Source organism: Elephas maximus, chromosome X, assembly GCF_024166365.1.
Source record: "Elephas maximus indicus isolate mEleMax1 chromosome X, mEleMax1 primary haplotype, whole genome shotgun sequence".
In the NCBI taxonomy this organism is placed as follows: Eukaryota; Metazoa; Chordata; class Mammalia; order Proboscidea; family Elephantidae; genus Elephas; species Elephas maximus.
This window is the reverse complement of record NC_064846.1, coordinates 57,133,124-57,148,649: the sequence shown is the minus strand read 5'-3', so window position 1 is coordinate 57,148,649 and position 15,526 is coordinate 57,133,124. Positions and strand designations below refer to the sequence as shown.

At 42.6% G+C, this 15,526-nt stretch overlaps 1 protein-coding gene across 1 annotated transcript in view; it reads right to left on the bottom strand.

Moving 5' to 3' along the window:
• The window catches only part of TRMT2B (tRNA methyltransferase 2 homolog B), a 49,237-nt gene that overhangs the window by 13,698 nt on the left and 20,013 nt on the right, over nucleotides 1–15,526 (bottom strand). Inside the window, exons 4-10 of the mRNA XM_049872376.1 lie at nucleotides 13,098–13,232; nucleotides 11,894–11,993; nucleotides 10,476–10,546; nucleotides 3,807–3,953; nucleotides 2,206–2,300; nucleotides 1,629–1,843; nucleotides 1,357–1,458 (exon numbers count right to left, since the gene is read on the bottom strand). Of these exons, the coding sequence (XP_049728333.1) occupies nucleotides 1,357–1,458; nucleotides 1,629–1,843; nucleotides 2,206–2,300; nucleotides 3,807–3,953; nucleotides 10,476–10,546; nucleotides 11,894–11,993; nucleotides 13,098–13,232 (865 nt within the window). The remainder of the gene's footprint in view (nucleotides 1–1,356; nucleotides 1,459–1,628; nucleotides 1,844–2,205; nucleotides 2,301–3,806; nucleotides 3,954–10,475; nucleotides 10,547–11,893; nucleotides 11,994–13,097; nucleotides 13,233–15,526) is intronic.

Sequence of the window (15,526 nt, the reverse complement as noted above, 5' to 3'; positions counted from 1 at the left end):
CTTGACTTTTACTCAACTGTTCTTTCTGTTCTATCAGAGGTTTTCACACAGTGCCTCAAGAGATGTCTGGAGGTGGAGTAGGGGGGACAAGAGGATCTGTTTTCTACATTGTAATCTGGCATGAGATTTTGCTTGAAGGAAGATTCTGTTGCTACAAGTAGCTTGAAACCTATTGTAGCATGCTATGATGCTTCATGAGTCTAATGTCAAGAAGGTTCTTCTATATCGTTCAAAGTTTTATCTACTTCTGTTCCTATCAGCTAGGTTTGTTCCTTCCCTCTGTCTCTTTTTCTTGATTTAAAAAAAAAAAGATTAGAGAACATCATTAGGCAAAAATTATCCTTTAAGGTCACCTTTTGGCTAAAAAACAGATTGGCTCATAAAATAAGGAATATCATCCGTGAGTGATGAGCACTTTAAAAAAATCATCAACAGGAGACCATATGGTCAAAAATTACTCCAAAGCAAAGATGAGAAGGTAAGTGGGCGGAGAAACAAGAGTACTGGAAATGGTACAACCAGAACGGAATGAAAACAGTGACACATTGTGAAAAATGTAACCAATATCACTGAATAATATGTGTAGCAATTGTTAAGTGGGAACTTAATTTGCTGTGTAAAGTTTCACTTCAAACACAATAAATTAATAAAAAAAAAGAACAGAAAAAAAAGTCATTAGGACCTGTCATGGATTGAATTATGTTCCCCAAAAAATGTGTGTATCAACTTGGTTAGGCCATGATATCCAGTATTGTACGGTTGTCCTGCATTTTGTGATTGTAATTTTATGTTAAAGAGGATTAGGGTGGGATTGTAACACCACCCTTACTCAGGTCACCTTCCTGATCCAAGGTAAAGGGAGTTTCCCTGGGGTGTGGCCTGCACCACCTTCTATCTCTCAAAAGATAAGAGGAAAGGGAAGCAGAGAGATGAGGACCTCATACCACCAAGAAAGCAGTACCAGAAGCAGGGCACGTCCTTTAGACCTGGAGTCCTTGCACCTGAGAATCTCCTCGACCGGGGAAAGACTGAGGACAAGGACCTTTCTCCAGGGCCGACAGAGAGAGAAAGCCTTCCCCTGGAGCTGACACCCTGAATTTGGACTTGTAACCTACTAGACTGTGAGAGAATAAATCTCTCTGTTAAAGCCATTCGCTTGTGGTATTTCTGTGGTAGCAGCAGTAGATGACTAAGACAGGACCTTTTACAGAAAACAATCAGGACCCAATTCTGACCACTTCAGAATCCCCTCCGTTCTTCACTACAGATAGGGGATAGATACCCTTTCCCACACAACTCTTTCCATAGCAAGGAACAAGTGCATCTCAATTTCTCCTCAGACTGTGAGCAGTGTACCATTGAAGGCTGCAGTCCACCTGGCATCCTCTACCGCCTGCTCCATCAACTCAATCCCGAGAACCTGGGAGGTATGTCGAGCCAGAGAGAGGCCGATCACACCTGGAGAAGCAAGACAGGATAAGGGAAGGGTATTTTAGGCATAATCCAACAGGGTTATGCCTGCACTACCATCGCCATCTCCCCCACTAAGCTGCAATGGCCCCGTGTACTAGGTGGGCAGTGTTTGGGAGCTAAGCAGCACACAGATTCAGCTGTGGGCTGCCACTTGCCAGTGCCACAGCAGATGTCAAGGAGGATGGTGTTAGAGTTCACTCCACTCAGCTTTCCCACAATCCGATACAGCATCTCTGCACCAGCAGTGTTAACCTGGAAAAAGGCATCTGGAGAGATGCGGATTTTCAAGTCCAGGAGATCTTCAAAGATGTGGGGTTCCCCAAACAGGAGCTGGTAGGGGGACTGCTGATGGCTACAACGGGTCATGGTGCTGAAAAAAAAAAAGTATCTTGGGGGCAGAGCAGCTCACTGGTGCCTCTAGTGGTTGGTTGGAGGGGAGGGTTCCAGCATCTCAGGAGACAAAGCCTCCTTGCTATGACCCCCATCCTGCGCCCCACCCCCCACACCCCCACCCCGGAAAGCTCTGCAGGAGCTCCCCTCTTAGGGATGGAGGTAATGCAGACACTCTCCAGTCTATATTCTGGTCTGGCTTCCCAGACCTGGCTGGGGTATGAGGGCCAGGAGCACTCAGCCCAGATCCTCAACTATCAGCAGCCGTACATTAGTAATCTACAAGCCCAGAATATGACAACCCTTGGCCTCCTACTTGCCATTTGGCTGTCCCAGGTTTACCTTTCCTGGAAGTAAAGTGATGTCAAGTCACAGTCTGCTCCTGGCCCTTTGGTGAAAAACTCCTTTACACTTTCCTTCTGGACACAGAGCTCCTCCTGTCCAGACCATGAAATCAGAAGTCAAGCAAAGACTCATCTCTGACAAATTGTCTCTCCAAACCCTACAGTAGTCAGCCCTGCAGTAGTCAGACAAGAGGGCACATTTCTCAACTCTTATTATAAATAACACTTAACACAAAGCAATGTTTTATAGGACCAAAGCTATTGCCACATCTCAGTGGAAGAATTGCTTTGCTTCTCTGCTTTTGACAAATCCTAAAAAAAAAAAAAAAATTTTTTTTTTTTTTTTTTTTTTTTTACAATATCTGTGGTACTTTCTCTGGCTGGAGCCTATTTAATAATTCTCTAAAGAAAGTGTGATGTGAGGATTGTGCTTCTTAGTTCAATCAGATACATGAGACCAAATGGGCTGCTCCTGTCCGGAGGCAACATGAGAAGGCAGGAAGAGACAGGAACTAGTTGAACGGACACAGGGAACCCAGGGTAAAAAGGGGGAGTGTGCTGTCACATTCTGGGGATTGGAACTAATGTCACAAAACAATATGTGCATAAATTTTTGTATGAAAAATTAACTTGAGCTGTAAACTTTCGCCTGAAGCACAATTTAAAAAATAAAAGAAGAGAGATGATTACAATGCAAAAAACAACAACAACAAAAAAGAAAGTGTAGAGCTATTCCTGTTCTAAGCAAGGAGCTAAACTAAGCTTTTGTGCCATCACGAAGAAGCAATAACCTTTTGGTTCCCTTCATACCTCTCCACTTCAAACATCCCAACCATCCACCAAAAAAAACACCACTTCATAAAGTGCAAGTCCTGGGAGAAAGGAAATAGGGGGGCACAGAAGAGAATGGGTACAGTAACTAAACCCCGTCTTTGAGTTCAGAACATTTTAAAATTCCTGCATCACTGCAGACAGCCTAACCATTAGTTTGACACAAGGATATATCACAATGAACCCTGTTGGGGCTATAGAGTTAAAAATACCAAAGGACCTGGTTCTAGTGCTAGCTTTGCTATTTGCTGGTCTTTAACCTTGGGTACTTCTGTGCCTCCATTTCCCCATCTGTAAAATGAGGGTTGACAATACCTCTCCTTCTCTCCCAAATTGGTTGAGATGATCAAATAAGTATAGGAATGTTTTATTGTGTTAATGTTTGAAAGCTCTAAGTGCATTACAAATGTAAGACATTATTTGGGTCATGAAATTCTGGCTATATTCTAATCTCTATTGAATTGGTTTTTGGATCCAGGAAAGCACCTGCTAATTTTCATGGCAAAGTTCTTATGAAAATACTTAGACATCACCATGTGATAATTAATTTGATAAGCAAGCCACAATCTCTAGGCTTTGATTACGCCAGCAACATGCTTAAATAGCCACCTCCTTTTCCTCATCCCCAACCCCTCTCCCTGGCCTCCATTAATACTCTATAGAGGTATAGGTTCTGTTATCTGCCCTGAAACTTCCAAAAACCAGCTGCGGCATAGTAATAGTAAGGGTTGCTTCAGAAGCTGACTCTTATGACCCGGTGAGTCTCACCTGACTTAATTTCTGGGGATGGAAAGTGATGATGGCCATCGTGTGCCCTTGGCTATTGGTGCGGACTGTGAGCTCACGCCAGTACCCACCTTCGTGAAACAGTAGGCAGGGCTCTACTGGGGACTGTCGAAGGAATACTTCGTAGTACTAGGAAGAAAACAGTATTATTACAAATGCAAAATTAATAAGTCCCATAGCTGTTTATTCATGCTGGAAATGTATAATCCCTGCCTACAACCTTCTAGAGGGATACTATCCATTGTTTTCCAAACTGGAAACTCCATGAAGGCTTACAGTTGTATCCTTAGTCTGACACGTAATAAACCAAAACCAAACCTGTTGCCATCCAGTTGATTCCGACTCACAGAGACCCTGTATGACAGAGTAGAACTGCCCCATAGAGTTTCCAAGGAGCGCCTGGTGGATCCGAACTGCAAATCTTTTGGTTAGCAGCCATAGCTCTTAACCACTATGCTACCAGGGTTTCCTAACACATAACACATAATAGGTACTCAATAAACACTGTTAAAAGAAGGTATAAATGAATGAACAAAAAATATATTTGTATATAGAATCTCAGTTTATTCAACATATAGTACAAACCAAAAAGAAAACTATTCCTGTCAAGTTGATTCTGACTCATAGCAACTCTATAGTACAGAGTAGAACTGCCCCATAGGGTTTCCAAGGCTGTCATCTTTACAGAAGCAGACTGTCACATCTTTCTACTGCGGAGCAGCTGGTGAGTTCAAAGTACCAATCTTGTGGTTATCAGCCGAGCACTTAACCACTGTGCCACCAGGGCTCCTTATATACAGTATCTCAGCCCATAAACCCATTACAGAATGCAGTAATCTTCCATTTCCATTAATTTCTTCTGGCAGCAATTCCTAATATACTACTAGGCTGCTATGATTCTATTCTTACTTGTAACTTCCAAATATAAGCCTATTATTTCCATATTCATATAATCAACTCCATTATCATGTAATCAGATTCACCTGGGAATACAAGTCAAATGCAATCCTGATTTAGTCGATGGCATGTTAAAAATCCTCAAAAGCAAACTTCTCAAACAAAAGCCAACTGCTATCACAACAAAGACATCCTGTCTGATTTATTAGGGTTTTGTTTTCATAATGCATGTGTTCTGGGTTCACTGTATTTTCAAACAAGCCCAAAATTATGCAGGGAAGGGGGGGTTATACCAAAAACCAGTGCTGCCTGAGGACATAAAACCAATTTAGGCTACATTTGATCACTTTTGCTATAATTTCATAATTTTCAAATCTTGAAGTTGGCGATTCAAAGAAAGACTGCAGAAACTTTTGTTTTTTAGCTGGTTGGAAAGGAATGCTTTTGGAAAGCAAGATTCAAATATCATAGACGTACGGAAAGAATGTGAATTGAAAAATTGAGTCTGACCTGGAAAATAATGAATCGGTACATGCAAAATACAGGTTCTCTACTATATGATCTCGGGCCTTGGTTTCTTCATTTATAAAGTGGAGACTAAAATGCCTATTCTTATATGGGAATGCCTAAGTATTAAGACTGAAGGGGCCTTGTGGTAAGGGCAGAATATTCCTCCTAAAACTCCTACTGAAATGAAATAAAGAAACATAAAAGGTATAAGCTTACTTAGGAGTCCCTGGGTGGTATAAACGGTTAACACACTCAGCAGCTAATCAAAGGTTGCCAGTTCAAGTTCACCCAGAAGAAAGGTCTGGCAACCTACTTCCAAAAAATCTGCCATTGAAAAGCCTATGAAGTACAGTATTACTCTGACGACACATGGGGTCACCATTAGTCAGAGTCAACTCGATGGCAAATGGTTTTTTGTTTGTTTTGTTGTTGAGAATATATACACAGCAAAACACACCAATTCAACCATTTCTATATGTACAATTCAGGACAGCCAATGGTTTATGCTTACTTATGATCATTGCTCCAGCAATTCTTCCTTTTCTCTCTCACACACCATCATTTTCTTCCCTCACTACTAGATGATTCCCATCAACATACAAGAATGCTCTTATTCTCCCATCTTTAAAAAAAGATAAGAACCATCTCTTGACCTCACTCTCTTCACCAACTACTGCCCCATTTCTCTGCTCCCCTTTGTAACAAAACTCTTCAAAAGAATTGTATATACTCAGTGCCTCCCATTCCTCTCGTCCCATTCACCCACTCTAATCAGGTCCACTGAAACTGTTCACATTAGGATCACCAACGGCCTCCTTGTTCCAAAGGCCAATGGTCAATTCCAGTCCTTGCCTTACTCTGCCCCAGTTGTGTCCTCCCTGCTGTTCCTCAAACAAGCCATGCTTACTATTGTCTTAGGGCTTTTGCAGTGTCTGTTCCATCAGTCAGGAAAGTTCTTCCCCCAGATATCCGACTCATAGTGACTCTATAAGACAGAGTAGAACTGCCCTGTAGAGTTTCCAAGGAGTGCCTGGCGGATTCAAACTGCCGACCCTTTGGTTAGCAGCCGCAGCTCTTAACCATTACACCAACAGAGTTTCCAAATATCCAGACTACTTTATTGTCCCTTGTAATAGTTGTCTTTATTCACTGTTTCTAAATTTTCTCCTCCTATTCTCTCTTAAATCCATTCCATTCAGGGTTTCATCTCTACTACTCCACTAAAATTGCTCTTGTCAAGGTCATGAATGACTTCCACATCATTCAATGCAATGGTCAATTCTCAGTCCTCACCTTACTTGACCTATCAGCAGCTTCTGGCACAGCTGATGAATCCTTCCTCCCCACTTCACTGTCTTCACTCAGCCTCACTGCCTGCTCCTTCTCAGTCTCCTTTGCTGGCTCCTCTTCTTCTCTCAGGCCCCTTAAAATGGGAGAGCCACAGGGCTCAGTCCATGTTCCTCTTCTCTTTTCTATCTGCTCTCACTCCCTTCGTGATCAATCTCTTCCAGTCCAATGGCTGTAAAAGCCATTTCTATCTTGACAACTCTCAAATTTCTATCTCTTGAACCCCAGGCTAACATATCCAATTGTCTACTTGACACATCTACTTGGATGCCTAATAGGCATCTCAAATGCAACATGGCTAGAACTGAGCTAGAAATCATCCCCCTAAAGTCTGCAGTACTTCAGTCTTCCCATCTCAGTTGACAGTAATTCTTCCACTTGCTCCACTCAAGCACTTGAATCCATTTTTTACTCCATCAAGAATGTCTGTTGTTCAGTCTTCAAGTTGTATCCACCTCCACAGCCCGTCTCAGTCTGTATCATCTCTCACCTGGATAATCGCAATAGCTTTCTAACTATTCTCCCTGCTTCTACCTTGCCCCCCAATAATCTATCCTTGACACAACAGCCAGAGTGATCCTGTTAAAACCTGAATCTTATCATGACATTCCCGGATCAAAACCACTAGTGGCTCCCCATTTCACTCAAAATAAAAGTTGAAGTCCCCACAATGACCCCCAAGACAATACATGATCTGGCCCCCGCTATCTTACCTCATCTCCTACTACTTTTCCTCTCGTTCATTTGGGCCTACTTGCAGTTCCTCCAAAAATCAGCCATACTCTCATCTTAGGGCCTCTGCAAAGACTATTCTCTTTGCCTGGAGTATAACACCCTCACCTCCATTAAGTCTTTATTCCAGGGTTTCTCAACCTTGGTAATATTGACATCTTGGGCCAAATAATTCTTTGCTGTGGGGGACTGTCCTGTGCACTATGGGATGTTTAACAGCATTCCTGGCTTCCATCCACTAGATGCCAGTAGCACCCACCACTAGTGGTGACAACCCAAAATGTCTCCAGATATTGCCAAGTGTACCCTGTGGGGCAAAACTGTCTCCCTCTGAGAACCACTACTCTATTCAAACAGCTTCTTCTTGATATGGCCTATCTTGACTACCTATGAGTCAGAATTGACTTGACAGCACCTAACAACATCAACAATTTCTAGGTTGTCATTCAAATCATTAGCTATGATTGGGTGTGCTCTCACATGAACACATTCTGAAAGAAAACGGCCAAGGACAGAGTCCTAGGGGACACCAACATTTATAGTGGGAAAACAGAAGAGAAAAAGATCCAACGAGAAAAACTAAGAAGCGGCCAGAGAAACAGGAGGACAACCATGAATGAACGGTATCACAGAAACCAAACGGAGATGGTGTTTCAGGGAGGGAATAAGAATAATAAATGCTGCCAACAGCAGACATAGGTTGAGTGAGTTAGGGACAGAAAGTTTCCAATGGATTTGACAAAACAAAGGTCACTGATGACTTTGGCAAGATCAATTTCTATGGAGTGTTGGTGGTAGAAGAATAATCAAATTTTTTTAAAGATGGGAGATAATATGTTTATGAACTGAAAGAAAAGAAGCAATAGAGGTAGGAGAGAAGGGGGTAAGGAAACAGGAGAAAGAGGGTATGTAATGAAGGAACAAGGATCCTGGGGAGGTGGAAAGGAATGAGTCCAAAAAGGGGGCAAAAAAAGCCTTGTACAGGGAAAAACCAACCACCTCTTTCCCCACTAAGACAGCAGGAAAGAAGAGGTAAGATTTCAGCTAAACTCATAGATGGTAGGAGAAGCAGCTAAGGGAGCTTTCATCTGATGGTCTTAGTTTTTCAGTGAAAAACGAGGCATGGTCCTTGAGCATTGTGCTCTTTTAAGAACTATCTATATGGGATCAAACTGACAATAGCAACTGGAGAGATTAGATAGGAATCTTAGGGGACAGTGAGTTTATGTTAATGGGTGAGGAACATTTTGGAAAAGGAGGGTGTCATGGATTGAATTATGTCTCCCCAGAAATGTCTGCATCAACTTGGTTAGGCCATGAACCCAGCATTGTGTGGTTAACCTCCATTTTGCGATTGTAATTTCATGTTGAGAGGATTAGGGTGGGATTGTAACACCACCCTTACTCAGGTCACCTCCCTGATCCAAGGTAAAGGGCGTTTCCCTGGGGTGTGGCCTGCACCACCAGAGATAAAAGGAAAGGGAAGCAAGCAGAGAGTTGAGGACCTCATACCACCAAGAAAGCAGCACCGGACACGGGGTTCCTGCACCTGAGAAGCTCCTTAACCAGGGGAAGATTGAAGGCAAGGACCTTCCTCCAGAGCCGACAGAGAGGGAATGGCATCCCCTGGAGCCGAGGCCCTGAATTTGGACTTGTAACCTACTAGACTGTGAGAAAACAAATTTCTCTTTCTTAATACCATCCACTTGTGGTAATTCTGTTATGGCAGCACTAGATGACTAACACGAGGGTGAGAATGGTTGCATCACTTCAAGAATGTAATCAATCGCACAGAATTGTAGAAATTGTTGAATTGCTGTATGTTCTGCTGTGTATATTTCAACAACGACAACATCAATCAAATAACATAAATAAAGAGAAAACAAGGCATGGTCATCTGCCAAGAGCAAAGGCAGATATGAAGGGGTAGGAAACTTGAGGAGCGAGGTAAGAGATTACAGTAGTCACTAAAGAGAATGGGAGAAGAAGCTGATGGACCATGTAGGAAGGTTCCTGGAGAAAGGTCCTAGAAAGGGAGCTATGTCCTAACAAGGAAACTGGAGATCAGGATGTGTCCTATCAGAAGACACCTTCCAAATGTCAGAAACCTGCAATAGTAGGAGGGTGGATGCCGGTGAGAATTAACAGGGAACAAGACTGTTCAGTTGGAGTCCTGCTCAATCCTCAGTCTAATAAGGTAGTAAAGCTTCCGCTTTGTTTTTATTTTGAGGGCAGGGACCATGTCTGTTTTAGTCACCATTGCATTCCCAACACTTAGCACAGTGCTTGACACATAATAAGCACTCAGTAAATAGCAGCTGCATGAAACAGGATATAAAAATGTCTCAAAGGCCAACCCCATTGTGTAGATGCCTTACTACCACTCCTACACCTCTCATGATGTTTCTCAATTCCGTTCTGCCTAAAACACTCCAACCAAAAAACCAAACTAGTCACCGTGGAGTTGATTCCCATTCAGGCGACCCCATGTATTGCAAAGTAGAACTGTGCTCCACAGAGTTTTCAAGGTTGTGTGACCTTTTAGAAGCAGGTCACCAGGTCTGTCTTCTGAAGCACCTCTGTGTGGGTTCAAACTGCCAACCTTTCGGTTAGTAGTTGAGAGCTTAACCGACTGTGCCAACCAGGACTCCTTGGTGAAAACATTAGGTTTCCAAATATTTCAGACATCTGACACTGCTATATTGTCCTCATCAGTACCTGTCTTTCCTAATACTTCCACACTATTAAATGCCTAGTGGAAACCCTGGTGGCGTAGTGGTTACGAGTTCAGCTGCTAAACAAAAGGTTAGCAGTTTGAATCTACCAGGCACTCCTTGGAAACCCTATGGAGCAGTTCTACTCTGTCCTATAGGGTCACTATGAGTTGGAATCAACTTGACAGCAGTGGGTTTGGTTTTTTGGTTTTATTAAATGCCTTGGATGCCTGACATTTACAATAAAAGGTACAGTTCTCACTCCTCTCCTCCACCCTCCCTGAAATGAAACACTGGCAATGTTCTCTCCAAGTTAAGAGGTATGCTTTCAGTACAGAGCCCTCCTCCCTCCTAGCACTAGAAGCGGCTCTATTATTAAAATGTCAGGGATGCTGCTGTTGCAGGCTACAATGCCCTGGGTCATCATCAACCAGCCCTTGTTCCTTTTCACCTGTGCCACTTGATTGTGTTTCTCAGGGATATTTTTCAGATGGTGAGACCGTACACACACGATGTTCCTGTCTATAGAAAGAGAAAGAAATTCGATTTATATGGTTTTCTTCTTAAAAGATTACCTCAGAGAAAATGTCTGGCAACTCAAACTCCCTCCTTCAATGAGGCATATGCAGACATCAAGAAACAAAGTACCTGATTCAAGCTCACAGCCATTTTTCAGAGAAAACCTGTTTCCTGGTCTAGTCATCAAGAATAGACTTCTCAATGGGGCTAGTTCTCAATGTTTTCTTTTATGCCATGAATGCGTAATATAACAACGTCTGCTTTCTGTTCTGATTTTAAGAGGAAAATAAAATGTAATGGGCTTTGTTTTTCTATTACTGACTAATACAACACTGACGTCATATACTCATTTAATTCAGCACACAGGGGAAAAAAAAACCCAAGCACCTGCCCTAATGAACTGTAGTCTAAGGCATATGGATATTAAGCAGCGTGACTAATTATAAAATGATGGTGTTTCAAGTGAGTTTATTGAAAATGGGCAAATAGAAAGCTCAGGAATGGAATCTGGGAATGGATACTGGAATGAAGTCTCAGAAATATGCATAGTGATTTCCCTCATCAGCACTCACCTCCCCCACTAATTCTTTTAAGGCAGATTTATCACAGGAAGCTCTAGCGTTCAGGGATAGGGGATGTGAAATGAAAAGGTCACGCTGGAATAAGGAGGAGGCTGCTCCAAATATGGAAAGTAGCATAAAATGATGACGACAATGATGATGACAGGACAGCATCAGCAGCAATGCTAACATTTACTATCTGCTCACTAGAGATCAGGCATATGGACTTTAGAGGAAGAAAGGGTGGGGGGCTTTCATTGCTGTCACCATTACAATCACTATCCACCAAAAAGGATCCACAGTTAACCCACCAAAAAAGATCTACAATTGTGATCATGTTTTGCATGAGACATCCAATTCAACCTTCTCCTTTAGGAACACCATTTTTGCTACTCCTCTCCACTCCTGCTCAGGAGCCCTGGTGGCACCGTGGTTAACGTGCTCAGCTGCTAACTGAAAGGTCGGTGGTTCCAACCCACTAGCGCCTCTGCAGGAGAAAGATGTGGCGGTCTGCTTCCGTGAAGATTTACAGCCTTGGAAACTCTATGTCCACTTCCATCGAGTTGATTCCAACCCATAGCAACCCTATAGGACAGAGTAGAACCATCCCATAAACCCTGTGGAAACCCTATGGGGCAGTTTTACTCTGTCCTACAGGGTTGCTATGAGCTGGAATCGACTTGACGGCAGTGGGTTACGGGTTACCATTCCTGCTGACACTGTCCTCTGAGCCCTTCCCTTTCCTCAGTCCTTGGTTTGTTATTTCTACTAGTCACAGCCTTCAATTGACCTCTCCAAGTTCCCACGTAGTATCCCACGGTCTTTGGATTGCCATCTGGGCCTCGGTTCACAGAGAAGGTGGACTTATTTCGGTAACCATTGATGACAGGCTGGAGAAGACAGAAGGAAAGGAGAGGAAGAACAGGTCAAATGAAGCCAAAATGGACAACAATAAAGAAAAGTAAGACTTATCTGCATAGGAGCCCTGGTGGCGCAGTGGTTAAGAGCTCAGGCTGGTAACCAAAAAGGTCAGCAGTTCCAATCCACCAGCCACTCCTATAGGGTCACTGTAAGTCCGAATCAACTCAGCAATGAGTCTCTACATAGGGACAAATGATGCTTGCTTGGAAGGTATGGCATATGTGAAAGTCCATGGCTGAAAAGATCAAGGCCCTACAGAGATGATGCTTTTTCTGTAAAAGGCCAGATAGTAAATATTTTAGGCTTTGCAGGTCATATGGTCCCTATTGCAACCACTTAATTCTGTCCTTGTAGTACGAAAGCAGCCATAACCAGTTGCCGTTAAGTTGGTTCCAACTCATGGTGAACCCAAGTGTCGCACAGTAGAACTGCCCTCCATAAGGTTTTCAATGGCGGTGACCTTTCAGAAGCAGATCACCAGGATTTTCTTCTCAGGAACCTCTGGGTGGGTTGGAACTGCCAACCTTTCAGTTACTAGTCAAGCACTTAACCCTCTGCACTACCCAGGGACTCCTGAAAGCAGCCACAGACAATATATAAACAAGTCAGCTTGGCAGTGTTCCAATAAAACTTCATTTACCAAATAAGGCAGTGGGACATATTTGGCCTAAGGGCCATAGCTTGCCAATCCCTGCCATAAATGAAACTCTGATTCTCTGGGGCTTCATTACAAAGGTTTTCAAAGTCTGGAATCTTTCTAAGGAGGCAGTAATATAGTGGCTGAGAAAGTAGTCTTTGCATCAGATAGACCTGAGTGTGAATCTCAGCTCTAGAACTTTCTAGATGTATGGCCTTGGGCAAGGTACTTAATCTCTTTAAACTAGAAAGTCCTCAACTGTAAAATGACAGCACCTACTCCTCCCAGTTATTATTAACAGTAAATGACACAATGATGCATGCTAATCACTTAACATAGGGCTGGTCCTCAGCAAATGCCTCATAAATAAACACTGCTGGTATCATTAGCCATTAAGGAGACTTAGTAGGTAAAGAATAGGGAGGTGGGGGCTTACAGAAGGTATAATGGGATGGAGCAGACAAGAGAGTCCCTCAGATTTGGGTATGGCTATTGTCACACTGGCTCCATTGACCATTTGGAGGTAAGACTCTAGTCTTTGTAAAATTTTCTTCTGAGCTTCAAATTTCACCTGCAAAAAAATATAAGAGGAGAAAATCTGGAAACAGATAATGGCAATGGTTCAACAAGATAAACTTAACTAATGTCTCTGAATTGTACAAGTGAAGAATGTTGAAAAGGCAAACAATTTGTTACATATATATTTACCACAATAAAAAAATCAGACAGCCAAAAAAAAAACTTGAAGTGCCCTAAAGTAGACCAAATAAACATACACCAAAATTAAATGTGTCTGTGCGTGTGTGTGTGTGTGTGTGTGTGTGTGTGTGTGTGTAAGTAATGAAACAAAAGACTTTTGCAGCTGTACTTCAAAGAACGGAAAACAAATAGGAAAAGAGTAAGATGTCCCACAGATTCTTGGGTCGTGGTCTCAGCAGATAAGGAACCCAGAATGACGGAGCAGGAACATACCTAGAAAGGTATCAGGAAAAAGTTTAGAGTGAGCTTTGGTGCAAGCTCATCATTTAATCTGACCTTTCAGATTGAACAGTCAAGCTATGTATCAGTGCTGCCCAGTAGAACTTTCTGTGATAAAGGAAATGTTCTATGTCTGTGCTATCTAATATGGGGACCACTAGCCACATTTTTTTATTTAGCTGCATGTGGCTACTAAGGACTTGAAATTTGGCTACTGTGACTAAGGAGCTGAATTCTTAATTTTATTTAATTTTAATTCATTTATACAGTCTGCTCTAATGTGACTTGAGTGTTACAAAAAATCACCATACTGTGCAAAATCACACACACACAAAAAAATCACAGGAATTATGGGAAGAATAGGATTGCACATTGTTATGGCTTGAATTGCATCCTCCAAAAATATGTACTGTAAATCCTAAGCCCTATACATGTGAGTAAGGAGCCCTAGTGGTACAACAGTTAAGCACTGGACAGTTAACCAAAAGGGTGGCAGTTCAAACCCACCCAGCAGCTCCACGAAAGAAAAGCCCTGACATTCTGCTCCCATAAATATTATTGTTGTTACGTGCTATGAAGTCAGTTTCTGACTGATGAAGACCCCATATATAACAAAATGAAATGTTGCCCAGTCCTGCGCCATCCTCGTATTCGTTGCTATGCCTGAGCCCATTGTTATACCACTGTGTCAATCCATCTTGTGCAGGGTCTTCCTCCTTTTCACTGACCCTCTACTTTACCAAGCATAATGTCCTTCTCCAAAGACTGGTCCCTCCTGATAACATGTTTGAAGTAAGCAAAACAAAGTCTCGCCATCCTTGCTTCTAAGGAACATTCTGGCTGTACTTCTTCCAAAACAGATAGGTTTGTTGGATCTTCTGGCAGTCCGTGGTATATTCAATATTCTCTCCCAACACCATAACTGAAATGCATAAATTCTTCCGTCTTCCTTGTTCACTGTTCAGCTTTCACATGCATACGAGGTGATTGAAAATAACATGAATGGGATCAGGTGCACCTTAGTCCTTAAAGCAGCATCTTTGCTTTTTAACACTTTAGAGGGGTCTTTTGCAACAGATTTGCCCAATGCAATATGCCATTTCAATTTTTTTTTTATTTCAATTGTGCTTTAAGTGAAAGTTTACAAACCAAGTCAGTCTCTCATTCAAAAATTTATATACACCTTGCTACATACTCCTAGTTGCTCTCCCCCTAATGAGACAGAACACTGCTTCCCTCCACTCTCTATTTTCGTGTCCATTCAACCAGCTTCTGACCCCTCTGCCCTCTCATCTCTTCTCCAGATAGGACCTGCCCATGTAATCTCATGTGTTTACTTAATTCAAGAAGCTCACTCTTCACCAGTATCATTTTCTATTCCATAGTCCAGTCCAATCCCTGTCTGAAGAGTTCGCTTTGGGAATGGTTCCAATCTTGGGCTAACAGAAGATCTGGGGACCAGGACCTCCAGAGTCCTTCTAGTCTCAGTCAGACCATTAAGTCTAGTCTTTTTACAAGAATTTGGGGTCTGCATCCCACAGCTCTCCTGCTCCCTAAGGGGTTCTCAGTTGTGTTTCCTGTCAGGGCAGGCATCCGTTGTAGCTGAGCACCATCTAGTTCTTCTGGTCTCAGGCTGATGTAGTCTCTGGTTTATGTGGCCCTTTCTGTCTCTTGGGCTCATAATTACCTTGTGTCTTTGGTGTTCTTCATTCTCCTGTTCCGGGTGCGTAGAGACCAGTTGATGCATCTTAGATGTCCGCTTGCTAGCGTTTAAGACCCCAGACGCCACTCTCCAAGTGAGATGAGAATATTTTCTTAACACATTTTATTATGCCAACTAACTTAGATGTCCCTTGAAACCATGGTCCCCAAACCCCCGCCCCCGCT